The 20,646-nt window shown below is 31.1% G+C and overlaps 2 protein-coding genes across 2 annotated transcripts; both read left to right on the top strand.

Moving 5' to 3' along the window:
• The first annotated feature begins 9,114 nt into the window (after positions 1-9,114).
• LOC107906053 (protein NEGATIVE GRAVITROPIC RESPONSE OF ROOTS) lies at positions 9,115-11,521 on the top strand. The gene is made up of 6 exons (XM_016832899.2): positions 9,115-9,304; positions 9,457-9,529; positions 10,164-10,723; positions 10,819-10,999; positions 11,092-11,131; positions 11,207-11,521. The coding sequence occupies exons 1-5, from the start codon at positions 9,299-9,301 to the stop codon at positions 11,109-11,111; spliced, it is 840 nt and encodes a 279-aa protein (XP_016688388.2). The 5' UTR covers positions 9,115-9,298; the 3' UTR covers positions 11,112-11,131; positions 11,207-11,521.
• A 5,339-nt stretch (positions 11,522-16,860) lies between these two features.
• On the top strand, positions 16,861-19,673 carry LOC107906055 (sm-like protein LSM1B). The gene is made up of 5 exons (XM_016832901.2): positions 16,861-17,407; positions 18,128-18,196; positions 18,281-18,396; positions 18,505-18,567; positions 19,381-19,673. Exons 1-5 carry the CDS (start codon positions 17,347-17,349, stop codon positions 19,456-19,458), a joined length of 387 nt encoding a protein of 128 aa, XP_016688390.1. The 5' UTR covers positions 16,861-17,346; the 3' UTR covers positions 19,459-19,673.
• Positions 19,674-20,646: the final 973 nt, after the last annotated feature.

Genomic DNA, 20,646 nt, shown 5'->3' with positions numbered 1-20,646 from the left:
TTTCACTTTCTGTTCAGTCTCTTTAATCAAATCAACCCTGTGTATCTTATTATCACTGAGCTCGGTCCAATACAATGGTGTACGACATTTACGACCGTACAAAGCTTCGTAAGGTGCCATTTTGATACTAGATTGAAAGCTATTGTTATAAGCAAATTCAATCAAAGGTAAGTATCGTTCCCACGTACCTTCAAACTCGAGAATGCAACATCTCAACATATCCTCAAGTATCTGAATGATTCGTTCGGATTGATCATCTGTCTGCGGATGGAAAGCTATGCTAAAATGTAGTTTCGTACCTAAAGCATCTTGTAGTTTCTTCCAAAATGTAGTTTCGTACCTTCAAACATGTAGATTGATATATATATGTTCAGAGGATCGGATCTACATCAACGATCACACTATCCAGATTTACTCCGGTAGATTTTGTTAAACAACTTTTTGATTTATATGGCATGTATAGGGAATTGAAGTAAAAAGTAATAGAATGAATGACTGAGTAAGCAAAGTAAATCTGAATGTGATGGTTGTGTTAGACATTGAAATATACATGTTTTTAGCTTGAAATGGTTGATTGGTTGAACTTTATTAGTATTTAAATGAAGTAGTTGAAATACTGAAATTGGTTGTGAATTGAAATTTGCAGGGAAGGTTAGATATAGACCTGTCCATGGGCTCGGGCTGGGCCCGGAAAAAAATTTTGGCCCTACTCTTAGGCCCGGGCCTGGCCCGACCCAAAATATGGGCCTAAAATTTTACCCAGGCCCTGCCCGGGAAAAAAAAATAAGCCCGAGCCCGGCTCGATTTTTAATAAACACAAAAAATATTTTAAAAGTAAAAAAATAAAAAATATTTTAAAAGTATTTTAAAATTAAAAAATAAAATAAAAAATATATATTTATTATATTCGGACCGGGCCGGGCTCGGGCCAAAAAAGTTGATCCCGAGCCCGGCCAATTTTTTAAACGGGTCTCATTTTTTGCCCAAACCCATATTTCGAGCCTATATTTTTACCCGAACCCTCTCATATTTTGGGCGGGCCGTCGGGATGGGTCAGGCCGCCCGGCCCATGGATAGGTCTAGTTAGATAATTATAAAGGGGTTATATTGATTTTTTTAAATAAAATAAAATTGCAATGGAACAGTTTTTAGACAGCAGCATTGATGTAACTTTTAAAAATCACCAAAAATAGTGTAAATTGAATTAGAAGCTAAGTGAGATATGAAATTAAATCTGAATGAGTCTACTTTCACATGAAAGAAATAGAGTAAGCAAATGAGTTATATATTTTTAGATATTTGAATTTTAGTGAGATAAGGGAAGAATGATTTTTGAAGTCCCCTGTTTTGACTTTAGAAATTCATTAAAAATTGTACAGAAGGAATTATGAGTTATAATTTATATGTATAGATTCCTTAATGAGTTTATTTTAAGTAGAAATAAGTGGAAGCACCATATGAAATCTTTACAATGAGATAATTGAATTTTAGTGACCTCTGACGAGAGGTCAGGATAGTCGATCAGTGAAACAAGGGATACTTTAACTAATAAACTGTACTAATTTTCTGAACCAAAAATTCTGAAAAATTTATGGTAAAAATATATACGAGTCTAGTTTTAGGAAAAATTTACAGATCTAAATTTAGAGTTTCGTAGCTTGATTTATAATTAATTTAGTGACTACTGCGCAGGTGGACAACCTTATTATGAACAGTGAAATAACTTCTAAGAGTAAATTTTTTTGCCCTGGACTTTTAAGTTAAGTCAAGTAATGCCTCATGCTCGACTCCGGAAACGGTCTCGGGTAAGGGGTGTTACACGATTAGGGTTCATGAATCCCAGTAATTTAATGCGTAATGAATCACAATATCTCGGTTTTCATTGAACGACCACTTCCCTTTGATATAAGAAAATTAGTAGATTATAATGTATTGACGATTGTTGCATGGACGTGCAACAAAAACCAAACACATGTTACTGTCCACGTGCTATTGAACATGTGGACACAATGCGAATTATATATGTAGATTCAACTATCCATCAGTTTTATTAATTATGAGAATAAATATTGTTTTATTATTGGACGTACGTATTTATTATCATAAATCCCTTTCGAATACGAATTTAAGTCATTGTTAGCACTTAAAACCCTTAAAAATAATCCTAATTAGTGGCCTAAAATGAAGGAATTTACCTTTCATTATTGAGGAAAAAAGGATGTGCTTTCTTACAAGTTGCAATCCCTATGTGTTTTAATAAATCTTAGGATTAGTTTAGCAATAGTTTTGAAAAATATTTTTAAAAAGTGCTGTGAAAAAATATTTGTAAGAAGTATTTTGAAAAATTTAGTTTAAGATTTGAGTGTTTAGCATTGTTGTTAAAAGTGCTTTTGAGAAATAAAATGTCCATTTTAAATATGGTATTATCAAGTAACAAATATGCATTTAAATAATGTTCAAATTAGTTAATATTATTATATTTTAGTAAGAACATAAACAAATTATTATAACTTGTTAATATTTTAATATATGAAGTATAAATTTTAATTAAAATATATAAACTATATTTAAATATTTAAATATAAACATTAAATATTTGTAATTAGATATTAACACATTTGTATTATTTAAAAAAATATTTTTTTAATTAATGATTTTAACACAAATTAAGCATTAAGAAAAAAAAAGTATTATGTTGTTGGAAGGGTGAAAAAGTAATTAAGTACTAAAAGTGTTTTGGGGAGAGAAAAAAGCTAGAAATTTTAGTTTTTCCTTCTCAAAAGTGCTTTTAAAAAGTCAAAAATTTTAGCCAAAAACAATTGTTTAGTATAAATTTTCTTCTAAAAATATTTTTTAAATCAAAAATGTTTTTTAAAATACGACTAAACAAACTCTTAAATTACTTATTACGCTTAATTTTGAACCTGGAAGATGTTAAATATTTATATTTTCAAGTTATAATAAAAATTACCAACACTTTTTATATTCTATAAAATATATTAAAAATAATATTAATTATATATGTGATATATTCTCATGCTAGAAAACTTAAAATTTCTGATTCAATTTTAAATTAAATTGAATCTCATTTCCAAGGATAATTTCTTTCTAAAATTATTTTTTATATTAAATATTAAATATAATATATTAATAAGTGTTAGATACAGTGATAAAATATATTATATTTTCAAGTAAAATGTAAATTTAAAAAATTTAAATTTTAAAGATAATATAATTAAGAAGGATAATCTCAAACCTACTATAAAATATTTATAGAAAATATTAAAAAAATTAATATTATATACAATATATAAATATGCAGCAGATTCGTAATCATGGCCCTTCTGCCAAAACACAAACATTTGCTTAATCTTAATGGAAAAAGAAAGACCTTATCTTACTTTTTGTTTAATATTTGATTAATCAAAAGAACTGAAGTAGATCCAATAAAAGGCGAGTTAGTCAAAGCTCCACTTCCATCGAGGATTGAGCTCCACATCTCCGGAGGCCTTTGTTTACGTTATCCGATGTGTCCTAAACTTTCCATATTTGTTAAGCTTTGCAATTTTTAGTTTGTTTCCCAATACCCAAGAAAACTAGTTGCCATCTTCAAATTTCTTTTTCTTTTTTTAAAACTAATATTATTACTGTGTGCTCTAATTTTCTTTTTCAAAATTACTGTGTACTTTTAATCTTGGTGGGCGTGTTCCTTGAATGTTGTTACCCTTTTTCATTTCCTTATTATTTATACGAATCTCCAGGAACTTCACCAAAAAATAATCTTCAATTTATTAATTTAAAACTTTTTTGTTATACTATCCAAGTCCAAGTAAAATCTTTTTAGTCCAAAACATTCTTAAAATATTTCCTAAAAAGACTTAAAACTTGTTTGATTAAAAAAAGTTGTCAATTGACAAATGTAAATATATTGGAAATGACGGAAGATTGGTTGGTCTGTGTCTAAATATAATGAGAATATTATTACCAAAATTTATAAAATCAATACAAGGATCACGAAAACCGATTTTAATAATATGTCAAATGGCGGGTCTGGATATAGTTGTGGAAAGTCAACCCTGCCCTTTTGTTACACGTGTTGGACCGACAACAGATGATGGGATTTCACTTTGTCTTTGACTGCTTGACACGTCGCCTACTGCTGTCACCCAACCTAACCCATTCCTACCCTTTCAGACAGCCACTCTGTGATTGGCTGGTTGGAATAACTTTTTATTCAATAATAATATATTGATTAAGGAGTATCCAATGTCGCATTACTTATTTTTTTTTTATCTTGATTTAACTGTTTTTCGGATAAATATATCAATATCATTAAAAAAGAATATAAATGACATAACATCTATATAATTTTTTCTCGTAATAATAATTTATAAAATAATGAAAAATTGGCGCTTATCATTACAAGCCAACTCAACCAATCCATTAAAATAATAATCTCGTTAAATATGATAATTATTTTCTATATATCTAAATTAATACTATTTCGTATGGAAAAAAACAAGAGTAAAAACACATAAAAGTTCATGTAATTGCAACAATAAGATTTTACATTCATTTGAGTTTTTACTTTTTCCCTTATAATATACGCATTAAAGTCTGTTTTTCTTTATATTTAAACTGAACTAAATATCATCCTTATTTCTTTATTATAATGCATTCACCATACTCAGTGTATTCTTTTTATATTACTAGCAAATTCATGACCCTCAGAACAAATTCCTTGTATTTTCAATATCTTCGTAAATTAAAATAATATATAAGGATTAAAAACATAAAATGAATCATTTATTTATTGATAATTAAACAAGTAGCTTGTATGAGTTTTACTGTAGTTATTTATCAATTTAAAAGCAGAAGTCAGCTTGTCGAATATTAGACATGAAAATATGAAAAATTGAGGAAGCTACGGTGTTATAAAAATTTGATTAGATTTAAATATCGTCATTTACAAAATTAAATATTTAATCGAGTTTATAGTTTTTACTTGTCTAACCCCTTTGTACAAATCCACCCCGAATGGCACAAATGGAAAACTACACTTTGTCTAACCCTTTTTGGGTGTAAAGTAAAGAAAAAGACACAAATGATGTTACAAATCGAGAAGCTTTATATACCAAAAATCTTATTGAATGACAGGAACCAAGTTTTGGTTTCGACCATGAAGTGTTTTGTTTCTTTTTGGAGTTGGCCAATTTCCTGCTGGAAAGTTTATTGATGATGTGTCTAAAACTGTTCTTTGGTCCTTGTCATTTTTCTTCCTGGAATCAAACATTAATAGTAGACCTACGCCGTTGTCTAGAAACGCACTTGAGATGAAAGTAGGGTTCCCTTAAACCTCATCCTTAATCAAGGTTCTCCGTTGTAACCCATGTTGCTTCCTGCTTACATGTCTGGTTCATTAGCTTTTAGGTCCTACTCGGATGAATTTGGCAGATAATGGTTAAAAAAAAAATAACACTGAGACTGCTAGTGATAGTGAATGATTCCAAATACAATGCGATGATAAATGGATTGTTTTTTAGTTTAAGAACACGGTGGAGAAAACTCATATGGGTTTTGATTTGAAAGCTCGATGTCACTGAAAACAAACAAGAAAATAATTATTTTACGTATATCTAAATTTAGAATGACACATAAAGCACTCCGTTAAATAATATAGGTTGTGATAAGCTGCCTAATTGTTAGGATCGTCCCGATTAAGCAACGAACAAGTAAAAATAGTAGAAGAAATTGAGAAGATGAACACACAAATTTAACGTGGAAAAACCTCTCAAAAGAGGATAAAAAACCACGGGCAAAGATAATTTTACTATAATGGCAAAAGAATGAAGAGTACAAAAGATGGAGATAAAAACTAAACCCCGAAAACCCGAAAAAACAAAGAACCCTCAAACGTAAACACAAAATTCTCTGAATGTGTTATGAGTTCTAATCTAATGGGTGTCTCAAAATTCTAAGATTGTAAAGGAGCCTATTTATAGGCTAAATTAGTAAGTCAAATAAACTATACTAATAAATGCTAAATATATTATACTAATAAATACTAAATCTTCTAGAAAGAAAATATATTTTTGTTTAACTTGACTTGCAAGCAATCTCTTAGAATTTGGGTCACACAATTCTAACAATCTCCACCTTGACACGAATTCTTTCAATGCCATCTTTGCCAAAACCCGCCACGGGCCTATCTTGAACTATGCAGGGAATTAACTGAGTCGAATCTATGCTTAGAAGCTGGAAGACTTCTAGCCTTCAACTTGTGCACTGCCAAATCAAAACTAACCCGGGTCTGATTTTCACGAATACAGTGCCCTAACTTTTCAAAACCTGCATCCAAAAGAGAACCTCTCTTCAACGAAACGGTCATACCTTTTTCCCTCCTATGACCAAGTTGCCTCCGCTTCGAATGAGTTGACTTTGACTCCGTAACGGACGAGGGACGTCCGATTTCACCGGTCACTGTAGAACCTTCCAGAATATAAAGACTGCCGGTTCTTTTACCTTTTAACAAAACGAGAGCTCCACGAGATACTTTAATGTCGCTCGACTCGATGTTGATTCTGCATCCTTTCAAGTCTAAAATACTCAAGGAGATGAGATTCTTTCGTAAATCAGGTACATACCTGACATCTGAGAGTGTCCTAATCGTCCCATCGTGTATCCTAATTTTAACAGTACCAATACCGATTATTTTACTAGATGAATCGTTTCCCATGTGCACAACTCCACCTTCAACTGAACTGTATGTGGAGAACCATTCTCTATTGGGACACATGTGGAAAGAACATCCTGAATCTAGGATCCACTCAGACGTAAGCTTGGAGTTATCGCTTGTTGACACTAACAAGAAATCATCACCGCCTTCATCGACCAAATTAGCACCAGCTACATCTTCCTCGTTACTCTCAGCAGCTCTTTTATTTCGCAGTTTATAACAATCTGCTTTGACGTGACCTAACTTTTTGCAATAGCGACACCTTTTGTCTCGTTTCTTTGATGCTACCAAAACGGAAGCTTGTCTATCTGCTTTGCTATTCAAATCAAACTCATTGTCGAGTTTGTCTCTACTCAACAAATGACCCTTCACATCTTCGAACGAGAGTTTGTCTCTGCCATAAATCAGGGTCTCCCTGAAAGACTTGTATGAAGAGGGTAAAGAGCACAATAATAGCATAGCTTGATCTTCATCGTCAATATGAACCTCAACGTTCTTTAAATCATTTAAAAGAGTAATGAATTGACTGATGTGATCTTTAAGAAGCTCACCTTCGTTCATGCGAAACGTAAATAGACGTTGTTTCAACACTAAACGGTTAGCCAGAGACTTAGTCGCATAAAGAGTTTCTAACCTTTTCCACAAGGCGAATGAGGTCTTCTCCATCAATACCTCCTGCAATACTGTATTCGCGAGGCACAACTGGATTGCAGACAAGGCCTTTTCATCAAGCTCTTCCCATTCTGTTTGATTTAGATTCTCAGGCTTTTTCCCTTTAACAACCTTTTTCAAGCCATTTTGAACTAGAATTGCCATCATCCGAACTTGCCACAGATTGAAATTTGTCTCACCATTGAACTTCTCAATTTCAAACCTTGTTGCTGTCATCTCTGACCGGGCTGATCTATGAAAGTTAAACTAGCTCTGATACCACTTGTTAGGATCGTCCCGATTAAGCAACGAACAAGTAAAAATAGTAGAAGAAATTGAGAAGATGAACACACAAATTTAACGTGGAAAAACCCCTCAAAAGAGGATAAAAAACCACGGGCAAAGATAATTTTACTATAATGGCAAAAGAATGAAGAGTACAAAAGATGGAGATAAAAACTAAACCCCGAAAACCCGAAAAAACAAAGAACCCTCAAACGTAAACACAAAATTCTCTGAATGTGTTATGAGTTCTAATCTAATGGGTGTCTCAAAATTCTAAGATTGTAAAGGAGCCTATTTATAGGCTAAATTAGTAAGTCAAATAAACTATACTAATAAATGCTAAATATATTATACTAATAAATACTAAATCTTCTAGAAAGAAAATATATTTTTGTTTAACTTGACTTGCAAGCAATCTCTTAGAATTTGGGTCACACAATTCTAACACTAACCGTGTCAAACTTCCGTTTTCAAATAGGCAATAATTTTAAGTATAAACTTTTCCAGGCTCGCTTCTAGTTGATATAACATGAGCAAGGTGAAATATTTAAATATATAAAACCTATTTGGACGATGATTGTAAATATTTGTTCCTGCAAGAATTGACGTGACGGACCATGAAAAATTATGTTATAACATCAGAAGGAAACAATATATATAATTATATAAGTTGTAGGAAAACCTTGGCAACAGTATCTTCGATAAATCTTATTGTGTCACTCTACTAGAATAGTTAGGTGTTAGAGTTATGTATAATTATATAAGTTGTAGAAAAACCTTTGGCAGCAGTATCTTCGATAAATCTTATTGTGTCACTACTAGAATAGTTAGGTGTTAGAGTTGTGTGATTCAAATTTTAAGAGATTGTTGTAAGTCAAGTTAAACAAAATACATTTTCTTTCTAGAAGATTTAGTATTTATTAGTAGATTATATTTAGCATTTATTAGCATAGTTTATTTTACAGTCTGCTAATTTAGCCTAATCTAGAGAATTTTGTGTTTACATTTTGAGGGTTCTTTGTGTTCGGGTTTTAGTTTTTATCTCCATCTTCTGTAATCTTCGTTCTTTTGCCATTATAGTAAAATTATCTTTGCCCGTAAATTTTTATCCTCTTTGGGGGAGCTTTTCCACATTAAATTTGTATGTTCAATTTTTCAATTTATTCCGCTATTTTTTTTACTTGTTGCTTAATCGAGTCGATCCTAACAGTAGGTAATAAATAAAAAGAGATTTGATTCTTACATTTTTACTAACAGCAGTATATTTTTGTCTTGAAATCATCATTTTTTACGCGATCTAATGGACTAAATCGGAGCCACGAGGGCGCCAGGAGCAGGATGTTCTTGAACCCTGCCCATTGTATTTCCGAATCACGTGTTATTACATAGATATGGACATACATGCATTGATTATATAATATATTATTAAGGTCTTTAAATTCATCAAAATCTTAGCTAGCCATTTTCTTTTATATATTTCGATGCATAGCTCTATTCTCATTGGCTATTAAGATACGCCTCCTTTGCACCCGAGTTTTTGCAGATTCACTTTTCCACCACCATCTTCTTCCAAAGGCTCGGTGCAGAGTAAGCTCTCAAGCTCGTTCCTAAAGGGCACATCTCAGAATGAAAGTAAGTTTCTATTTACTTGGTTCTCAACGTACGCTTGCTTTGTTGAGAAAGAAAGTGAAGATTTGTGATTAAATTTACATCTACAAGTGGATTCCAAACCGCATGATTTTGATCAAGGTTTTTTTTTTTTTAATTCAAATGTTTGATTGTAGTTCTTTGGTTGGGTCCAAAATAAGCTTAATGGGAAACCGGGGCGCAGTAAACCACAAACAGATTCTGCTACTAGTAAGCATTCTATTTCTTTATTTTTTTCATTGTAATCTGCACTCGCGCACTATAATAGTTTTTATTCGAATCCAAATTTATCAATGGTGACTTAAAAAAGGTGACTGAAGGAATCAATCCGAGATTTCTTTTTTGACTTGAATAATTATTCACATTTATTTTTCATATATCATATCTTTTCTTATTTTGATAATATATATGGGTTAAGGTTCTTCTCATTTCATCCCCTCACATCCAATATAATATATAGAAATACCCTAGATTCAATTTGGCTTGAATTAAGATGTTAAAAAACAACACCAGGGGCTGCAAACAGGGGTGTGAAAGTGAAGTAATTTACTAGTTTCCACAAACATTTGAGTCAACAGGGATACGCACGTGAAATGTGATTGTCCGATATTTTGTTTACGAGGGGCCATTCTAATTCAATTTCCCCACAATAAAACTCTTCGAACTTTGTTTTTAAAACCAAAACAAGAGACAGGGGATCTAAGTCTTTGATAAACTCATAGTCTTTGTTGTTAAAATCTACAAAAACAAAATCCATGGGACAAGTAGGACATGTTGCACATGTGATCTTTCGACAACCTATACTGTTTAACATCTCGTTTCCTGTTGTTTTTTTCCTTGAAAGATTACATGAAACAAGAGCCTCGACAAGAGTTCAGCGATTGGCCTCATGGATTGTTGGCTATAGGAACGTTTGGCAACAATAATGACATGATAGAAAATCCTCCATCCCAAAACACCGCCCGACAAGATCCGTTTGATATTCGCGAGGAACACGAGCCGTCCTCATCGGAGGATTTACACGAATTTACGCCCGAAGAAGTCGGGAAACTAGAAAAGGAATTAACCAAACTCTTGTCCCGAAAACCGGCTTCCGATGTTAAAAAGGAACTAGCAAATCTACCATTGGATAGGTTTCTTAACTGTCCATCGAGCTTGGAAGTTGATAGGAGGATTAGCAATGCGGTTTGTAGTGATTCAGGGGATAAATCAGATCAAGAAGACATTGATCGAACCATTAGTGTTATTCTCGGCCGATGCAAAGACATTTGCGCTGAAAAAAACAAGAAATCCATCGGCAAAAGATCGCTTTCTTTCCTTTTGAAGAAGATGTTTGCTTGCGGCAGTGGATTTTCACCTGCCCCGAGCTTGAGAGATGTGCTGCAAGAATCGAAAATGGAGAGGGTAAATTAAGCAAGAATTAAACATTGATTTTATGTATTAAAAAACTTTATGATTAGCTGCGAAATATATGTATAATGTTTTATTTCATTCAACAGCTTTTGAGGGTAATGCTTCACAAGAAGATTTACAATCAGAACCCTTCTGGAGCATCAGCTGTGAAGAAATATTTAGAAGACAGACAGTCTCCGAAAAGGCGAAATAAATTAAATAATGAAGATGAAACCCAGGAGAGGAAGAGTGAAGATGGATATAAATGGGTGAAGACAGATTCTGAATGTATGTTCTCGTTGGGTTTTCATCCATTATTATTAGCCAAAAACATGAACAAACCATGTTATTTATTTACTCTCTCTTCTTTTTTTTTGCAGATATTGTTCTGGAGATCTAAAAAGCACCGAGATTAATAAGGTTAGAGGAAAACCTTCCGTTTTTCACATAAATCCTTGCCAAAGTCTCCATTAATTACTAACTCAAACTTTGCAGGTTCCTATGTCAAGAACTTGAATGGCTACTTTCACTGATTCAGGACAGAAATTTTAGAGTGAATCTATGAATCATTCGTGATATGTGGTGTCTCAAAAAAAAAAAAGTGTATAATTCAAACAGGGATCTGTATTTTGTTCTAGCTGTGCTTTTCCATTTTTTTTCATGGTTGTAACTATGGATGCAGACATGCATTGCAATGCAGCCCATGTTCATGAGGTATCTGCAATAGATATCTATATTTCCGTAGCGGAGCTTGACAGTTAGACATTATTTGTTTTTATCCCTATTTTCTATTCACTCATTTTCTTTTTCTCCCCGTGGGCTAATTTAGGATTATTTTTGAAAATCCAAAGTTTTTCTAAATTTTGAAATAACATTGTAAAGAAAAATGCATTTGAATATTATTTAAATTAATTAATATGATGAGATTTCAATAAAAATATAAAATAATATTCATGATATATAAGTATAAATTTTATATACTTTTAAATCATTAATATTATTTATTTATAAAATTTAATTGAATATATAATTTTTATATTAAAATATAAACATTATAAATTCAATTGTATAATTTTATATACATTAGATTATATGTGTTAAAAAAATATTATTTGATTTCAAAAATGTTTGTACAAATGCAAAAAATAAAATTTATAACATTTGCGTGTGGGTTCAAAAATATTTTTAACATTAAAAACGATTTGTTTAATAATGTTTATGATTCTACAGCAATTTTGAAAAGTAACGAGAAACAAAGTCTTAAGAGTCAACAGTGCTTTTGAATATGTTAGTTTAAATATATTAGGAGTCCTGTATCCCTTCAAATTTAAAATTAAAATCCTATGCTTTATAATTTTGATGCGTTCATCCAACTCTAAAATTATAAAAAAGGTAGAATAACTTTTTCAATTCTCAATTTTTCTAGGTTTGACAATTTGGTCCTTATTTCTAAATGTACATAAAAATTACTAAAAAAATATTTTTCTTTTGTATTTTCAATTAAAATCCTAAAATAAAATATTTATATAAAAAAGTAAAAAGTTTCCAGAAATTGTTATTTATTTCTTGAATGATAATAAATTCTCTCAAAATTTTAAGCTATATTCATTTAATAGTATGAAATTGGATTTCCATAAAATTTAAAAATATTTGTTCAAATCTAATTTTAATACGTATTGAATTAATAAATCAAATTTTAGAGAGATTTTTTTTGGAAACAAAAAAACGACCCAAAGGGTCAACTTCAATTAATAGAATCACGAATAATAATGTTATGATATCCATCGGATACTCCATATCAAAACACAAATCATTTTCATTCCTAATAGCTAATTTACACAAAGAATCTGCTGCGTAATTGCTACTACGATTAGTCCACTTTACTTGAACCGTCTCAAAACTGCTAAAAGCATCACATTCACTCCTAATGCGCTGGCCCAAAATAGTAATGTCCAGCCTTCTTGTTGACCGCATTAACTATTAGCCTTCCAACATTTAAGCTTTTTGCCAACTTTAATCCCACTTTAAAAGCTTCCACTTCAGCCCAACTAATATCCATAGCCGCTTTCTGGAAATTATAGCAACCCCCAATAACAAAGCCATCGTGATCTCTAGCGACCGCACCAACCCCTGTACATCCGTTCAAGACAGTAGCATCCACATTAACTTTAACACAGTCCACAGGAGGTTTTGTCCATCTCTTTTTTACCTGATTCATTGAAAAACCGTAGGCTCAGTACGGTTGAAAATTCTGAAATCTTTGCTTAAGATTTGCGCTCTTTCCCAGATCATCACCGCAGCTTCCATCTTCCCTTTAAACACCATATTATTTCTGTCATTCCAGTTGTTCCAGAGAAGAGTTAAAAAATCCGCAGCAGCCTTATTATCAACATCCTCCAGCCAGTCAATACAGTTTATTTATTTATTTTTGGTGAAAGGAGAGATTTTATTTTTATTCAATAAGTAAATAACACTTTTTTTGTTAGTTTAGGAAATTTTTATAAATTTATGATTTTTATAAAAAAGTAATTTTTTAAGTAATTTTTACTGTTTCTATAACACCCCTTACCCGAGACTTTTCCAGAGTCGGGCACGAAGCGTCACCTGACTTAACTTACTAGTTCGGAGCATAAAAATTTACTTTTAAAATTAATTCGCTCGCGTTCAATCAATATGTCCCTAAAAAGAGCACTCGAGACCTTAAAACATGCAACGGAAACGATTCGGGTCCAAACCGGGAACATTAAAAATTTTCCGAATACTTAAACAATTTAAAATAATTTATTTTACTATTCACAATAAAACTGTTCACCTACATAACTGTCACTATTTTAATTATAACTCGAGTTACGAAACTTGAAATTTAGATCCGTAAATTTTTCCTAAAACTAGACTCATATGTCTTCTTACCATAAAATTTCTAGAATTTTCGAGCTAGCCAATTAGTACAGTTTATTTGTTAAATTCTCCCCTGTTTCACTGTCTGATGGTTCTGACCTCTTTTCACTTAAAATCAATTATTTCATTGTACAGACTTCATATGATGCTTCTGCTTGTTTCTATTGAAAATAGACTCACTAAGAAATCTAGACATATAAATTATAACTCATAATTCTTTCTGTACAATTTTTAATGATTTTCTAAAGTGAGAACAAGGGACTTCAAAAACCATTCTTACCCTATCTTACTCTATTTCTTTCATGTGAAAATAGACTCATTCAACTTTAATTCATATCTCATTCAGCTTCTAATTCAAATTCCACCATTTTTTGTGATTTTTCAAAATCACGTAAGTAAAAATTTTAGTTTCGACTACGTCAATGCTGCTATCCAAAAGCTATTCCATTGCAATTTTTTTTTACTCTTTTATAATTTCTTTGTATTAACTATCATTTAGGCATACACAACACCAAAACACGTTCTTATATAGCCATTTCAATAGTTAATCATTATCGAATATTTACTTACTACTCCTTAGCCATATCACAAGGATACACACAAAATGATCAAGTCCCTATACATGCCATATAAATCAAAAAGTTGTTTAACAAAATCTACCGGGGTAAATCTGGATAGTGTGATCGTTGATGTAGATCCGATCCTCCGAACATATATATATACGTCAATCTACAAGAAACAATAAACACATACAAGTAAGCTTGCAGAAAGCTTAGTAAGTTCACAGGCTCATAATAAAATCTTACCAAAATTTCACTAACAATATTAATAAACAAATAAAAATTCAACATTTCCTATCAACCACAATCTTAAACAATGAATTTACTCAATCGAACTCAATATCATATGTCAACTTATATTCCAACATTTAGCTTCAATTGCATTTTTAAATACTTGTAAAATTAAGGATCGTCTTACGAATTTGAGTACATCATTTGCCCGGTGCCACGATTTGCTTGAATCTTTTACAATGCTATAACTCAATATGGTTTCCTTCACTGAAATATCATACCTATTTTTCACTACTCAGTATGGTTTTCTTCACTGAAACACCATACCTACTTTTCACAATTCAGTATGATTTTCTTCACTAAAACACCATACCTACTTTTCACAATTTGCCATAGATTCACCATGGACTTATTCGTCAATTCATCACTGATTACCGAACGTATGTACTCAATCCTACGTATCCCATAATTTGAATTAACAATCTCATTTTTTTTTCTCATTTTTACCATAATCATAATTCAACAACAATATATGAATTGATACAATATGTCATTACCACATTAACAATTAATCATAAAATTTCAGCCGTATGAACTTACCTGGGCCAATTTGTTGGAGTTGTAAAAGTTTAGGGACTAGTTTGATATTTTCTCTTTTCCGTGTTTATCTTCGAATTCCTGATCTATAATATAAAATTTTCCATTTATTAGCATCTAATTCAATACTAATTCACTTCGCAATTTATGCCCTTCAATTTTCAAAATTACACTTTGACCCCAAAATTTACAATTTTTACAATTTAGTCCCTACTCAATTAACACTTTAATTGAACAAAATTTTTCTCCAATAGAACTTTATCTAATCACTTTAGACTTCTATACAGCCTTTGATATTCAGAATTTAAGTACAAAACTCCAATTTCTAACTTTTTCACAATTAGGTCCTAAAAATCATTTTCTACTAAAATCACTTAATAAAATCATAATATAATGAAATTAAAACTTAAAATATATAATAATTCATCATAAAATTCCAGAAATTATTCATGGTAACTTACAAAATCACCCATGGAATCAAAAACTAATGAATTCAATAGTTGGACCTAGTTGTAAAAGTCACAAGACATAAAAATTTCAAAGAAAAAGAAAGAATTGAACTCACATGGTATAAAAATATGAGAAATAAGCTTGTTTCTGACCTCCTATGGTGTTTTTTCTGATAAATTATGAAGAAATCTCTAGATTCTTCACTTTTGTCTTTGTTTTATATATTTAATTTGTAAAGTTTTAAATTTTGCCATTGTTTCTCCTTACTTTCTTACTGATTTTTCTTGCCCAACCATCCAGCCCATATAATTTGGGCCTAATTGTCTTTTAAACCCCTCATTATTAGTCACTTAAGCTATTTAATCACAATTTAATAAATTTTACACTATTTTCAATTTAGTCTTTTTTAGTTAATTGACTATCCAAACGTTAAAATTTTCTAATGAAACTTTTATACTAACTCAATGACACTTCATAAATATTTATAAAAATATTTATGGCTCGACTTATGAATTCGAGGTCTCAATACCTCATTTTAGACCCAATTTACCTATTAAATTCTTTTTAAATCACAAAATTTACTAATTCAATAATTATTCTATAATCACACTTGTCTCATATGTATTTATTTATTAGATTTTAAAACTCATTGGTCGGATTTAGTGATCTCGAATCACTGTTTCCGACACTACTAAAAATTAGGCTGTTACAGTTTCATATTTAATGAATTTTTTTAAATAGAGTTTAATTGAAAATATAAAAATTTTTTATGTTATATGATTTTTTAAGTAAATTTAGTCGTCTCAAAATTAAAATATAAAAATTTAAATTTAAATTTTAAAAGAATATTTGGAAATTTTACGTATTTACTTGAAGTTTTTTGTTAACAAATTGATCATATTTTACACAATGAAAAGTATTTTTGATAATCATCAATTATATTGGAATAAATAAAACAAAAATTTGAACGCTTAATTGTGAATTTAAACTTTATAAAACTTTTCTATGTTCTTTTTATAAAAGAAAAATGGTGTTAAGTATTTTTTTTGTTTGGTGGGTTTTGGAGATGCATTAAAAAATATTTTAAACTATTTTTTTGAAATTTTTATAATTAGATGACAAAATTTGTAAATGTTAAAAATTAAATTTATTAAATTTTTAGAATTTGAACTAAAATGATAAATGTTATAAATATTGAAGGTTAAATTTGTTGACCTTTTAGATTTATGATTAAATTGATAAAATGTATAAATATTGAAGATTTAAATTTTTTTATTAGGTTAATAAAAAAATTACTTGAAGAAGTGATCAAAATATTTAATTTCGAAAAGTTAAATAAGTAAATCTTAAAAATTAGTAGTTGAGTGATTAAAATAAAACTAAAGTCATAGTTGAGTGACTATTATATAGTTTACTCTTAATTCTATGTAAAGAAAAGGAAAGGGGATCTTTAACAGCAACAACTTAACCTAATTCCCAATCCGTTTTCCTTTAATTTTCCCGCATTTTCTCGGGCTTCCTCTCAATTTTCTCTCTCTTCCGGCGAGATTGGATCTAAGTGCTCTGACATATATATATTTTTACTCCAACCTCACTTGGTCCCTTCAAACCGGAAGAGAAAAAGAAACCCCAATTTCTTAATTTCCGAGGGGTTTCCAGTTAGGGTTTTACTGGATCTACCACTATTGGAATCTTTGGTTTTTGGATAATTCGTGATATTTACGGCTTTGGGTTGCTTTTGTTTTTCTTGGAGGGGTTTTATTTGTTAGATTTCTGGAGCTCGGGGTTAGATTTAAAAGGGAAGAATTTGAATAGCCAATGCCATATTTGGGTAATTGGTATTTGAAAGGTGTATTTTTAGCGTAATTTTTTTGGAGAGACCGAAAAAACAAGTGATCAATGTCTTGGGCAGGCCCTGAAGATATCTACCTTTCTACTTCTCTTGCCAGTTATCTTGACAGTATGCTCTCTCTCTCTCTCTCTTTTGTTTTTGCTGTTAAATATATGGTGTCTTGGGATTAATTATTTGCAGAAATTGTCTTGTTTTGTTTTGGCATTGGCTTTGAAGATTTTTAGTAATTGTAATTATTCTGCCTTACCTTATGTTTATATGATGATGGGTTGTTGAATTTCTTATGTATGGTTAATTTCATTTAAGTGTTTTACTATTCTGCAATCTGCTGTGGAATTTGGATTTTGTTTATGATGTTTTCTAGGATGGTTCATGTTTTAGTTTTTAGTCAACAAAAAGTTTGGATAAGTTATCAGTTGGAAGTTTGATTTGATTCTATAAGGATTAAGTAGGATTTGGAGATGGATAAATCTTCGGGATTTTATGCGGAAGAAAACTGTAATTTTTCAATTTTCAAGGAATTGGCCAGTTGCATAATTATTGTATTGATAGTCATTTTTATCAGCCATGTAAATTATGATATGCTGATGGACTGTGTTGAATTTTGTCTGATTTTATGCTTAATTGTTCTTTTTTTTTTTTGGAGCTTTCTAAAATAAGGTTTTCAAATTTCCTTGACATCTCATTATTTTAGTCGTCGTTTTCTGCAAAGCATAGATCTTTTGTAGAGCATTCAGAGGTAGTATTAGAGTCTAAGTTCAAACATATGTTTGGAGACTATTCTGTGTTGCCAGTTGCTGACATCTCACTCTTTCATATATGATGCAGGAAAACTTTTAGTTCTGCTGCGAGATGGACGGAAGCTCATGGGAACATTACGTTCATTTGATCAATTTGGTACCTAGTTCTTGTCACCTAACTCTTCTGGGCTTGACATGCTACCATTTTTATCTGTTCCTCAAAATTTTAAACTTGTTTCAGCCAATGCTGTTCTTGAGGGTGCTTGTGAAAGGGTTATTGTTGGTGACCTTTATTGTGACATCCCTTTAGGTCTCTATGTAATCCGTGGGGAAAATGTTGTCTTGATTGGTGAACTGGTATGAGTATGACTTAGCTAAGCTATCTTGTTTCATTGACTTCCATGAGCCTTTTGCTTTAATTTGTAATCTCATTTTGGTGTCTGTAATTTGCATTTGATGTGTTAGGACTTGGAGAGAGAGGAACTTCCTCCGCATATGACTCATGTTTCTGTTGCAGAAATTAGAAGGGTAAGTTTTTAAGTCATTTTGTTATAACAGTTTCCCCAAGAAATATTTGGTTCACTGAATACCCATAAGTTCCTCATCTTCTTTACCCCTCCCCCCCCCAACCAAAAAATATATATATCTTAAATGTTTCTATGTGGAAAAACAAAAGCATAAGTATTGATAAGTTTTGAAATCAAGATGTTCAGATTCTTAGATACGTTTAACTTTTAAGCTTTAAGCATGGGGATGGTGGAAGGTAATGATCCTGTGCTGATAAATGATGTGGGTAAATGGGGAGCTTAACCAGGTATTTCTTATGTTTCTGTCCATAAATTCTGGTGTTTGTAATAAGGAAGAATAAGTTAAGGAAATTCTAACTATTTTTAATGGTAAAATATGGAAAATCATTTGTTTGGAGAATTATCATCTTCATTGCTGATAGATGTTTGTACTTATAGTCTGTTCTTTTGATGGTATTTTTATCAATATGGGGTTAACTTTCTTGTTAACTTATTAAACCATAAGAAAAATTGAAGTTCGAAAGAAATTCATTGTACCAGACCTCATCTCTGAACCCAGTTTCTTGGGAGGGATTGGCATGGTTCCTAATGATATGAGTAATAATGTTTCACCGGATGCCCATTATACATACATGCATACATACATATACAGATTTCTAGTACATTTTACGTATCAATTAAACTAAATGTCTGAACACAATTAATTGTTCTGTTTTCTGGCAAAAAGAAAAAGTTTATTAAATAGATATATATGTTAAGTATTTTGTAGTTGGATATTGAGTTTCATTAATAAATAGCATTGTAACTTATGCAGGCTCAGAAAGCAGAAAGGGAAGCAACAGATCTTAAAGGTACAATGAGGAAAAGAATGGAGTTCCTTGATTTGGAGTAACTCAGGTTTCCTGCATCCCGTTTTAGTGATCCGCAAGTTTTATGGCGGTTGATGGTGTAGGAGATGTGTTGTGTAGGCTAGAAGATGGTCCATCTCTCTTTGTTCCTCTCATTCCGTTCTCAACATTCGGTTCTGTAACATTTGCAAACAATGCACCTGCCTTTAATTTAGTTTTGTTTTTGCTTTTAGTAAACACTAGTAAGATATTTCACTTATGGGAAGTCTTCAAGTTATTGTGTGTTCTCTGATATAAGTACTTTGCACAACAGTAAACCTTCGTCTGTTGGTATTTGCCGCTAGACTAGACAAGGGTGTCTGCATAAAATAAAGGCAGCGAACCAGTAAGGCCTCTTTAAGAAAAACAAACAAAAAGAAAGGGTTTATGTACTGTTTGATCGCTAGTACAGTTCTTCCGTTTAATTGGAAATGGTATAAAAAAAAAAGTTGTTGAGAAAAAAACTCAAAAGAATCAAGAACTGGAATCCACAGGGTCAGTCGCATTCGATCAAAATTCAGGCTAATTTACGGGGAACACTTGAAAGCCAACGCATGGTAAGGAAAATGAGAAAAACAAACATCAGGTTGGAAAGAATGAGAACTCTGGAACTTCGAAGACAGTATTGTTGGCACGAAGATGGACCAAAAATACAGAGGCAGTGAGAAAGGATTAACAAGGAGGAGGAGTTTCTTTTCTACTTTCAAGGCGACCCAGTCAAAAAATTAACACTACATAGTGGGAAGTAAGTTCAAGGTTAAATTGTGCTATTAGTCCCTGTATTTTGCAAAATTTATGGATTTAGCCTCTGTACTTTAATTTGATCAATTTTAATACTTGTACTTTTTGAATTGGCCAATTTTAGTCCCTGCACTTTTTAATTCCCTACCCAAACAATAATCCTTAAGTTTGCTTGTTTAAATTTAATTATTAATCATGTACTATACGTAAAGTTGGAGAATTTAGTTTATATTTTAATTGGATCATTCTAAGTAGTGAATTTTGAAATTTCAGTTTTGACGCAAATGGTAGTCGTTAATCTATTAACTGAATTTTTAGTGAATAATATATGAAAATAATAAGCTGACATAGTATTACATATATGATAATATATTTGGCATATCAGATTTTAGAAATAACAAAACTTAATAAACTTAATAGTTATTATTTGGTGAGAATTGAAATTTTAAATT

Source organism: Gossypium hirsutum, chromosome D05 (genome assembly GCF_007990345.1).
Source record: "Gossypium hirsutum isolate 1008001.06 chromosome D05, Gossypium_hirsutum_v2.1, whole genome shotgun sequence".
NCBI classification, from domain to species: domain Eukaryota; kingdom Viridiplantae; phylum Streptophyta; class Magnoliopsida; order Malvales; family Malvaceae; genus Gossypium; species Gossypium hirsutum.
Note: the sequence above shows the minus strand (reverse complement) of the source record. Positions and strands in the feature narration are given on the sequence as shown.

Excerpts from the sequence above, each read along its gene's own strand:
- LOC107906053 (XM_016832899.2), top strand. Across the intron at positions 9,530-10,163 it reads ACAAACAGATTCTGCTACTA|ATTACATGAAACAAGAGCCT; the intron begins GTAAGCATTCTA and ends TTTCCTTGAAAG. Across the intron at positions 10,724-10,818 it reads AAGAATCGAAAATGGAGAGG|CTTTTGAGGGTAATGCTTCA; the intron begins GTAAATTAAGCA and ends TTCATTCAACAG.
- LOC107906055 (XM_016832901.2), top strand. The coding sequence starts at position 17,347 with ATGTCTTGGGCAGGCCCTGAAGATATCTACCTTTCTACTTCTCTTGCC. Across the intron at positions 17,408-18,127 it reads TCTTGCCAGTTATCTTGACA|GAAAACTTTTAGTTCTGCTG; the intron begins GTATGCTCTCTC and ends TATATGATGCAG. Across the intron at positions 18,197-18,280 it reads ACGTTCATTTGATCAATTTG|CCAATGCTGTTCTTGAGGGT; the intron begins GTACCTAGTTCT and ends AACTTGTTTCAG.